At 38.3% G+C, this 10,633-nt stretch overlaps 1 protein-coding gene across 1 annotated transcript in view; it reads right to left on the bottom strand.

Moving 5' to 3' along the window:
* Nucleotides 1–7,336, bottom strand: part of LOC101293266 (methylmalonate-semialdehyde dehydrogenase [acylating], mitochondrial-like) — a 15,175-nt gene extending 7,839 nt beyond the window's left edge. Inside the window, exons 1-17 of the mRNA XM_004292421.1 lie at nt 7,289–7,336; nt 7,134–7,204; nt 6,931–7,002; nt 6,665–6,826; nt 6,513–6,591; nt 6,255–6,409; nt 5,890–5,953; nt 5,422–5,501; nt 4,540–4,605; nt 3,557–3,607; nt 3,294–3,445; nt 2,441–2,531; nt 2,111–2,191; nt 1,902–1,979; nt 1,134–1,169; nt 998–1,041; nt 819–897 (exon numbers count right to left, since the gene is read on the bottom strand). Of these exons, the coding sequence (XP_004292469.1) occupies nt 819–897; nt 998–1,041; nt 1,134–1,169; nt 1,902–1,979; nt 2,111–2,191; nt 2,441–2,531; nt 3,294–3,445; nt 3,557–3,607; nt 4,540–4,605; nt 5,422–5,501; nt 5,890–5,953; nt 6,255–6,409; nt 6,513–6,591; nt 6,665–6,826; nt 6,931–7,002; nt 7,134–7,204; nt 7,289–7,313 (1,386 nt within the window). The 5' untranslated portion in view covers nt 7,314–7,336. The remainder of the gene's footprint in view (nt 1–818; nt 898–997; nt 1,042–1,133; nt 1,170–1,901; nt 1,980–2,110; nt 2,192–2,440; nt 2,532–3,293; nt 3,446–3,556; nt 3,608–4,539; nt 4,606–5,421; nt 5,502–5,889; nt 5,954–6,254; nt 6,410–6,512; nt 6,592–6,664; nt 6,827–6,930; nt 7,003–7,133; nt 7,205–7,288) is intronic.
* Between the last annotated feature and the right edge of the window lie 3,297 nt (nt 7,337–10,633).

The raw sequence follows: 10,633 nt of genomic DNA, 5'->3' as shown, positions 1-10,633 counted from the left end.
CTAAAACCGTTGAAGGTCATTAAAACTAAATCGAACTTTTGAAAGCCTTAACGATCACCAAATCATAGGAAATTTTGTAGAGGTGATCTACTCATATAGACCTAAGATATGAACGGTGGAGATGTAAAATTATAATCGGAAAGTTGGTGTAATGCCTTATCCCTATAAATGGCTTAAAATAAGGATCCCTCGTTGGAAGGGCCCTGTATGTATGTATGTATATATATATATATATACGAAAACGATATGAAGCGGACGTCCGCACCGAAGAAAAAGTGTGGACATCCCTCCGTTCTCCTCCATCCGGGGCCGACGACGGCGTGCCTCCACCTGAGCGGACACCAGAGGCGTCCCCGATCACTTTCTCTTCCCGGCGAGTCCGCTGAATTCCAGTTTGCCAGCGAGATCGACCTTGTCTGAAGTTTTGGGTGGAGGTTGCTGCCCACACCTTCAAATCGATCTCACCGGCAAGAGAAAGTGATCGGAGATGCAGCTGGAGTCCGCTCGGGTGGAGGAGCGCCGTCATCGGCGCCGGATGGAGGAGAACGGAGGGATGTCCGCACTTTTTCTTCGGTGCGGACGTCCGCTTCATAGCGGGCCTCTATATATATATATACATATTTAAACTTATCTTGCTAAGTTGTTCTTATTATGTTGACCATCACAATTCATCAGCAATACAGCTAGAAGGATAACTGTAAATACTGCCCAGCAGAGCCAAGTAACATTTGTGATACAGTTGTTTTGTTGAACTTTCTATCAGTCCAATTATTTTCTTGCAAATTCAGCTACGTAGGATGCTAAAAAAATGTAATAACCTGCCCAGCCTCAATTTCTGTCTGAAACTTTCGTGCAGCTACCCCAGATGAAGTAAATATAGAAGCACCATTGCCATATCTGTTCCGCACAAAAAAAAAAAAAACATTAATAATGAACCGCACACATTAATTCAGGAAAATGTTCTAATTAAGGGAATAAGGGAAGCAATAATGACTACCTGTTACTGTTAACAAAGCTTATTGCCTCTTCTAGACTGTTAGCCTGGCATTAAGAAGAAAATTTAGGTTAGCCATGTCCATGCCAGAAAAAGAAAAGTGGCTCGCTGAGAAACAGTGATGAAGTCATCTAAATACCTCCAAACAAAGAAGAACTGGACCAAATATCTCTTCCTGCACAAAAGGTAGAAGATAATAAGTTCGAAATTTGAATTTCAAGTTATTTCATCATCATCAAATCAAAACAATTGGCCACCAGGTACTAACATAGGTGGAGTTAGTTGAGAGGATGAACTCTCCTAACCACTGAAGAAAAATGATATCAAAGTTCATAATTGTGGAAATATCAATGTTCAAGACTTGAAGGATACTTCACCAACAGAAACGATGGCACTTGATATTTGATATGTAACAGGGATAAAATTTGCATCCCCTTTTCTACAAACCGCACTCCCCTCCATGCACATGTCCATTGGAAAATACTCATGGAGGGGCACCAATTTCAATCACATAAGAACTCATTTTGTAATGAAACTTAATATAATACCAATTTCAATACAAACTCAATTTGTAATGAAGTTTAATATAAACCAATCCAATTTACAGTGCACCAGAAACAATCCAACTTCAATCCCTATAACAATCCTCTTATGTGGGCCATAGAATTACAAGGGAAGATTGGAAGAATGCCCACCAGAAGAAGAATTTTAATAATTACTTTTCTTATTTCATATTATATTCTAGCCAGATATTAGATTTGTGCATATCAGTGGCTTCATAAACTGAAATCTTGATTATATTTTCATTCCTGACCTATCAATGCTCTCTATAAATTATGATTCATGCACCAAGAAAATATAATGGAAAATTTAAGGAAAATAATAAACCCCAAAAAAAGAAGAAGACCTTATAGCACTCCATGTCAGCCGTAACATTTGTTAAGATCGTAGGGCCAATAAAATTTCCATGCTCATAACCCGGGACCTGCTTGTCAAGCATAAAGAAGAATCAGTAAGCAAATCAATCTCTCTGAAAACCGAGTCAGTGGCATATTACATTATAGAACATAAGCGAATAGTGATCAAAATGAAGGTATTATATCTACAAGAAAGTACCACTATATTTCTCCCGTCAAGTAATAGCCTGGCACCACTATCAACACCAGATTGGATTAAATTGCATATCCGGTCCTTTGCCTGCGAGTGAATTGTGTAGCATTTCATTAGTAAAAACCTCGAAAACGACCACCCTGATGTCGTTAATGAGCTGATATCGCCGCTTTAACATGTTCTATTTTGGGCATGATTTTGTATCAAATTGATACTTTATAGAAAGGGTTTTCAAATATCACTATTGTGTCTCTTGGAAAATAAAAAAACATAATATTATCATAAAATTGGTCTTCAGGAAGAAGGAAAAAAAAGAAGGAACTTTCATGTACGTACTTGCTTGCTAATCACAGGACCAAGGTCAGCATCAGGTTCAGTCCCCGCAGTTACTTTTAAGGATTTGCCACCCTCCACAAGTTTATCCACCCTGGAAAAGAGAAATAGCTTAAAATCTAACCAGTTATTCATTTTCTTTTTGTAAGAAATGCCATAGACACATATGTTTGAGGGGGAGAAAACCGTAAGGATACCTATAAATATACAGATAAACACAGTAAAGTAGGTAGAAATTCATTTTCCTCTAATTACAAAGCAAATAAATGTATTTAAATATTATCAGTCTCCTTAAACATGTGGTTTGACTGGTTTTTCCAGAAATATAAAGGTATATTTCACATTAATGTGAAAATGGTTCGTAAATATCCTTTCACAGACCTATGTTTTACAAAAATGGAAAGAATTGGAACTCGAAATGTTCAGGAAGATTGGCCCAGGGTGGTGGTTTTACTTTACAAGTTAAAGAAGCTAGTGGTTATAGATTACCTAAAGATTGAGGAGGAGCATGAAATCCTTATCAACTTGAATCTAAAAGAAGAGTAGAACAAGTATCTTTTTGGCAAAAAGTAACATGAAGAGTATATGACAACATTTCAATTAGGTCTTCAGAAAACAGAATAATGTATCCACATTTTGTTTAGTCTTCACAAGAACTACATTTTTTTGGCAGCAATAGTAAATGGTTTACAATCTTTTCGTGTCATTATTTTCAAATGCATATACCTAGCACTTTAACAGCCAATAGAAACCTTTCAGTAGTCACACACACACACAGAAAATCAAACAAATGGAAAAGAGTAAAAAAATAAAAAACTATTACAAAACAACTAAACAACAAAAAGAGGCGCCATACCATGACTTTGACTCTCCAACGAAAACAACTGTGCTGAGTGCCATGCACCTCTGTCCTGCAGCACCAAAACCAGCGGCAACTAGAGCATTCAAAGTAGCATCGGGACTGGCATCAGGCATGACAATTGCATGATTTTTAGCCCCCATATTGGACTGAAAGTAGTTTATCATTGTAACTATATCAGTTCATCTTCAACAGTTGCAAGAGTATGAAAGCCACTAGTTCTCTCTTAAGAGAAGCAGTTAAATATGAAGCTGACTAACCTGAACACGTTTCCCTTTAGCTGATGCTCTTGAATAAATGTGCATACCGGCCTTTTGATGTAAAAAATGTTGTGTAAGAGTACAGCTAGGAAAACTAATGTAGCATGACAGTATACACACACACACACACACACACACACACACACACACACACACAGACACAGTTGCTATCCAGAGCGGAGGCCTGTGTTGAAATTGAAGTGTGGGGCTCCTTATTTGGCACACTTTCAGGTCACTTTTCACATCTTCGCTGTTGAGTGTCTAGAACATAATGTGTAGATCATTTCTGCAAAGTTTCTTCCAATTTGAAGATCATTTGGGGTTCCGTAATTGTGATTTACACGAACGGTTATGTTTGGACAAATTTTGTTTTGTTGATTCATTTAATCTAATTGGGTACCCAAATGATCTCCGAATTGGATGAAACTCTACAGGAATGATCTACACATTACGTTCTAGACACTGAACGGTAGAGATGTAGAAAAGTGACCTGAAAGTGTGCCAAATAAAGAGCCCCACACTTTAATTTCAAAACGGGGCTATCTATAAATGGTTAAAGCAGCTGTTCTATTTAAATATAGTATTAGCATCATCACGCATCTCAAAGAATATTGAAAAGAAAGGTAAAACGGGAATTTTAATCCCACAGATAGAGCTCATACTTCAACTCAAGAAATATCCTCAAAGTGACGATTCAAATTGAAATCGAAACTCAAACTAGCTCTCATTCTTAAAATTACACTTATATGCATCTCTTGCTTGAATGAAAACAACAGACAAACAATGAATCTATACTAATCCTCGTTAACTTCATATGCAGGCTATCAATTCAATTGCAGACTAAACCCTAAACCAACGAGGAAGACAACTGCCAGGACTCATTGAATCATCAAAGTGCAAATAATCATCAACTATAGGATTAATCATACATAAATACAACACAGGAACTGGAGCAGGGATGCAATCACAGTGAGGAAACTTACTGTATTAGAACCAACAAATGAAACAGCTCTGATATCATCATCATCACATATTGCATTAACAATATCCTGCCACAAAAATACTATGCATTCAGGAAAACCAAGATCTCATAGATAGCGAACTTATGGCATCAAAGTACCCAGAAATTTGCCTCTGGACAATCATTTCAAATTTTAACACAACTGTACAAAGTATGGCAAATCCAAATATTGAGATATTTACAGTTATATCCAACAATCTTATATTACAAAAAAAAAAAAAAAACAATTGCACCACACAATTTGTGGTTAGCCAAACCTGTTTGTGTCAAGGAGAAAATATGTTCTTCTCTAAATTACATGAATCAAACCCAAGAAAACCTTTGCCCGCTCACCGTTTCAGTACCTAGAAGAACATTCTCACTCAAACCCTTCATGCAATCAAACTAGATTATTTTGCCCAAGGATAACATGCATTGATTTTTTAATTTGAGAAGTGGAAAAGCTTTTGACCATATTAAAGGAATTCAAAGCTGCCATTAGCATCCCATTTTGGGTTAATGCTGATAAAATCTTCAGACAACAAAAAAAAAAAAAAAAAAAAAAAAAAGTAAAAGTTACCAGACCAAGTCTAAGGAAATTTAACTTCTTTTAGTGTACCCCCTTACTTTTGTTCTCACCAATATCCAATAGACATAAGACCCAAAAAGATAATAAAGTCATAGAAGAACTCACACAAGATAGATTCTCAAATGTACTTAAAGAAATAGAAAATACGAATTTAAAAGAATAAAAAAATAAAAAAATAAAAAAAAATAAAAAACTAAAAAGCAGTTGACCATACTTCTTAAAAAAATAAGATAAGGACAGTTCGAGTAAGTAAAAGTAGCTTGAGTGCACTCATACATTTGTTCCATGAACAATATTCAAGACACCATCAGGCAAACCAGCCTCCATTGCCAACTCTGCTAGCAGTACAGAAGCACCTGCGGCAAAGAAAGTACTGCCCCTCATCAGTAAGAAAAATTCAAAAGAAAATTATGTAAATACAATATAACATGAAAGATGATTTCAAAAGTAGATATACGCTTCTTATATGACTTCAAATATAAAACAGAGTACAAGAAAACTAATCCTATGATAATATCAACCTTCAAGTTCCCTAAGAAAAAGTTTCTTGTTTCACAAATAACATCAAGTTGAAACAGAAAAGAACCTACTTTGTTATCGCCTATAATAATTCATAGACTAACAATAGGAAGCATACTGTATCTTCGTCAAGTTTTAATTTTCTTAATGATTTCATAGTCAGAATGGAGAGGGAGGTAATGATCCAGGATTAGATACGCCAAATTATAATTAAGTCACAATCACCTGGATCTTTTTCTGATGGCTTTAGGATAAAAGTATTCCCACAGGCAACTGCAATTGGGAACATCTGCAGTGAGATCATGAGGCAAACAATTAGAATGGTAGATATTTTTTTTTTCTTTCTATGGAGAACTATTTCAAAGATCCGGGAGAGAAAATTAACATGGTAGTGGCTTTAGTGTGCTTGTGTGAAAAAAAAAATGTAAATCTGAAGGGAGGAAAAACACCAGAAAAACACTATAATAACAGAAGCTGCAGTGTTGAATCAAATGCATCATGACAGCATCTTGCCTAAGCATTTAGGTGAGATATATACAAACCTAGTTGTGTAAATTATGAACAAGAGAAAAAGGAGATCGTACGCTCACCCATAATGGAATCATTGCCGGAAAGTTGAACGGACAAATCCCAGCACAAACACCAAGTGGTTCTCTAATGCTAAACGTGTCAATTCCATTTGATACATTAGAAACGTATTCCCCCATTTGCAGAGTTGCTGTACCACAAGCATGTTCTACCACCTCTGAACAAGAAAAACACAAAGTAACAGAGCTTCATCAACACCACCAAACTCCAGTATTAAAAAGCACATGGTAGTATATCAACAGGAAAGCACATACACTAACCTAGCCCACGAAACACATCACCATGTGCATCCTTTAATGTCTTCCCTTGTTCTGTAGTAATATTCAAGGCCAACTTATCCTGAAAAGAGAATACAGCGATTAATATTACTCAACTAAAAAGGATTAACTCATCCTGGAAATTAAATACTCACAATGTCTCTCCGAATAAGCTCCTGCAGCTTAAGCATGACCCTTTGACGCGTCGTAACAGGTGTGCTACGCCATGTTTGAAACGCCTTCTTTGCTGAAGACACCGCGGCTTTGAACTCCTCATTTTTGGTCAAGGGAACTTTGGAAACAACTTCTTGCGTCGCCTATAAACCAATTATTAGTTAAAAAACAGAATCACACTCATAAGTTCTGCAAGCAAAAGCAATGAAAAAAAAAATACAAATTGAAGCATATATAAAAAACTTACAGGGTTTATAACATCGATAGACGCAGTCGATTGTGAATTAACAAAAGCACCTCCAATCAGATTGGGAACTCTCTGATATTTCAAACATAAACAAAAGCACAAACACCATCCAAATCATTCTATATGAACAAAACACCAAAATAGCTACTCAGAATCGCTCAACTCAAGCAAAACTCGAACCCTAAGACTTGATCGATTATTACCGGAGCCGCCGTGGAGAAATGAGAGCTCCGGACAGCGGAGATCGTCGCTCGAAAAGCATTGAGATTTCTCACTGCGAATTACACAGACCTTTATACATTACGCAGTGCAAATCACAAAGATATATGATCAGAAAATGGTTCTAGGTTTTACTTACCTCTTGGAATTGAGAGCTGCAACATTTTCTTCCTTCTTTTCTCTTGTTTGGTCAGTGTCAGTGTTTCACTTTGAGTTTTTATAGGCCGTCTGATGGTTCGCTGATGTCAGCAGAGCGATGTTTTGGGTGGTAAAGACGGCTGGTGTTTATCGTGGACACCCTGGATTGCGATCACTGCTTACTATTTAAATACCGATTTGCTGACTTTATATTACACGTCATTGCTGAGTGTGATAGTAAACTGGCAATTTGTTTTTGGAAATTTTTTGGACTAATTTTTACGAGGTTTGATTTGAAACTCGTAAACGGGAAATTTTTCAAATGGTGCCTGAATTAAGCCCATTCATCGTTTTGATATTTCAATCTTGAAAATTATAATAATGGTATCTCAACACTTAGATTCAACTCAACATTAGTTCCATCCATTATTGATATCGTTAAGTTATACTTTGTCCATGGGCAAAATTGTCTCTTCATTTTTTCCCTCTTCAAACATTTTCCCTTCACAAATCTTTTCCTCTAGAATAATGTTCATTTTCCCATCAGTATTAGAATGTGTGGTGAGTCATGTGTTGGCTGCATACAAAAATTAGAGACATCTAAAAATTATAATACACCATTGGCTATTAATATCAATCAAAATACAACCACTGTTACATAAGTTATTGGCACCTGAGGGAATTCCACTTAGATTCCATCTTTTGCAAGTACATGTTCTCATGTCCAGTTAGCTGACAAGTAAATTATTGGCACTTGAGGGAATTCCACTTAGGTCTTCTCTAGATTTGGATTCTATATGTATATATATGTATACAGGGCCCTTCTAATGAGGGATCGTTTTTTTTGTTCATTTTTAAGGATAATCTCACACCATTATATCTGTTTTTTAATGGACTTGGATGACTGAAATTAAAACAAAAAAAGGGAAAATGCCCATTTAGTACTAATTTAAACCCCTCATTTCTCATTCCAATGACAATCTTTTTCATTAGCCAGTTTCAATATAAGGTAACCTTTTTTATGCCCAAATACACAAATCTTTATGCCCAAATGCACAATTTTTTATTAAAGTCTTAACAAATCATATTATTTTAAGACTATTTTGCCCTCACCCTTTAAACATTCATAGAGAGAGAGAAAATGAAAGAGAGAATAGTTGGCCAGAATCTCACCAGACTCCGGTCACCGGTCCGGTCACCGGAATTTCCCCTGTAACTAGTTACTGACCCCCAATAACCAGTTACTGATCAGTTACTCATCTCAAATAACTAGTTACAGACCCCTAGTAACCAGTTACTAACCAGTTACTGACACCTACTAACCAGTTACTGACACCCAATAACCAGTTACTGACACCTAGTAACCAGTTACTGACACCTAGTAACCAGTTATTAATCCCTAGTAACCAATTACTGACCCCTAATAGAGCAACTGAGAAAGAGAGCAGAGTCTCAGACCAAAAAAAAAAAAAGAAGCAGAGTCAAAAATACTGAGTAGTGTGTGTGTGTTGTGCAATACACCCATAAAAGCACGTGTCGTAATTCCCCAAATTGGGTGACCAAAGTCTCTTACTAGTAGTAGTAGAGAAAGAGAAGAGAGAAAAGCACACTCCCACTTCTCCACCTCCACTACCACTAGAAGTAAACTAAACAACAAACTACTCTCTCTCTCTCTCTCTCTCTCTCTCTCTCTCTCTCTCTCTCTCTAAAATGGTTACGGCGGCCAGAGACCGAACCTACGACGCGTCGTCTTCCTCCCTCTCATTATTCGCCGCCCCGTCGTCCTCCTCCACGTCATCCTCCTCCCCGATTGTCATATCTGACCCGCTCGCTTCTAACCCGAACCCGCACCACGCCTTCGGCAGCAACGCCTCCGGGAGCTTCCAGAATGAGGGCCTCCTGGCGGACAACAGTGGCGGTGGCGGCGGAGAGGCGGAGTTCGGGTTCTTGAGAGCCGAGTTCCGAACGAGTCAACTTGCCGAGACGGTGGAGTTTTACGAGAGGCATGTGTTTCTGTGCTACAAGAACCTGGTAGTGTGGCCGCCGAGGATCGAGGCGGCGGAGTTTGATCGGCTGCCAAGGCTGCTGTATGAGGGGTGACTGATGAGCGCCGAGCGCCGAGCGAAGGGTGACGAGCTCCAGAGCGACAACGAGGGCTCGGTCTCCAAGAAGGAATCAAATGCTGAAGTTTTGGATCTGGATAGTGTTTCTGGCGTCGCAGGCGGAGGAGAGATGGTGCAGCACGGCGGAGGCAAGGATGGTGAAGGAAGGAGAGAAAGAGAGAGAGAGAGAGAGAGAGAGAGAGAGAGAGAGAGAGAGAGAGAGAGAGAGAGAGAGAGAGAGAGAGAGAGAGAAGTTCTGATCCAGAGACATGGCTACGTTTTTTTCTTTCTAGATATTATGTAAAGGTTAATTTCGTCTTTTGTTTATAATTCATTGGAATGGGCGTTTGATTATTATTTTCATTGAAATAAGCTTTTGAATCCTTGTTTCTGACCAAATGGGCATTTTCAATGATAAATCCCTTAACACTTATGTCGATTTGAATGACCAAATGATTATGGAATTAGTTGATATTTTGTAGACATGTTTATTGCATATGAACGTAGAGATCAATGGTTAAGATCGTTAAATAAAGTATCTACTAATATAAAATAGTAGAAATTCTCAAATTCTTCAAGTAAGGAGGTTCTTTTTAGATCCTCCCTCATACATACATATATATATATATATAGAAACGTTCCAAAGCGGACGTCCGCACTCGGCTTAAACTGTGGACGTCCCTCCATTCGCCACCGGACGGCACCGATGACGGCGCGCCTCCACCCCAGAGGACTCCAGCAGCGTCTCCGACCACATTCTCTCCCCGGCGAATCCGTTGAATTCCAGTTTTCCGACGAGATCACCCAAAACTTCAAACAAAATCAATCTCGCCGAAAAACTGGAATTCGACGGACTCGCCGGGGAAGGAAAGTGGTCGGAGACGCTGCTGCGGTGGAAGCGCGCCATTGCCGGACAAAAGGACATTGTCAGGACCCCACCCCGAATTTCATCCTGAAACCCGAACTAAATCCTGCGGGGACCACCTCTAAAGAAAATTTACCGAAAATTTGGCATAATCTCCCTTGAAAATGGACAACCCTTTCTAAATAAAACACCTGCAAGCACTTCTAAAAGTTCCAACTCCAACCTTAACTCCTGGAGCCTTCGTGCTCCCCAAATCACAACACCACCCAAATTATTTACTAATCTAAACAAATCTCATATCCAACCATTTATAGGTTCAGAACAACTCTAACAGGAAGAAAGGAAACATAGAAAATTAACAAGTGGAAGCTATATGATG

This window comes from Fragaria vesca, linkage group LG2 (genome assembly GCF_000184155.1).
Source record: "Fragaria vesca subsp. vesca linkage group LG2, FraVesHawaii_1.0, whole genome shotgun sequence".
NCBI classification, from domain to species: Eukaryota; Viridiplantae; Streptophyta; class Magnoliopsida; order Rosales; family Rosaceae; genus Fragaria; species Fragaria vesca.
The sequence above is the reverse complement of the archived record's forward strand: the minus strand, read 5'-3'. Positions and strand labels throughout refer to the sequence as shown.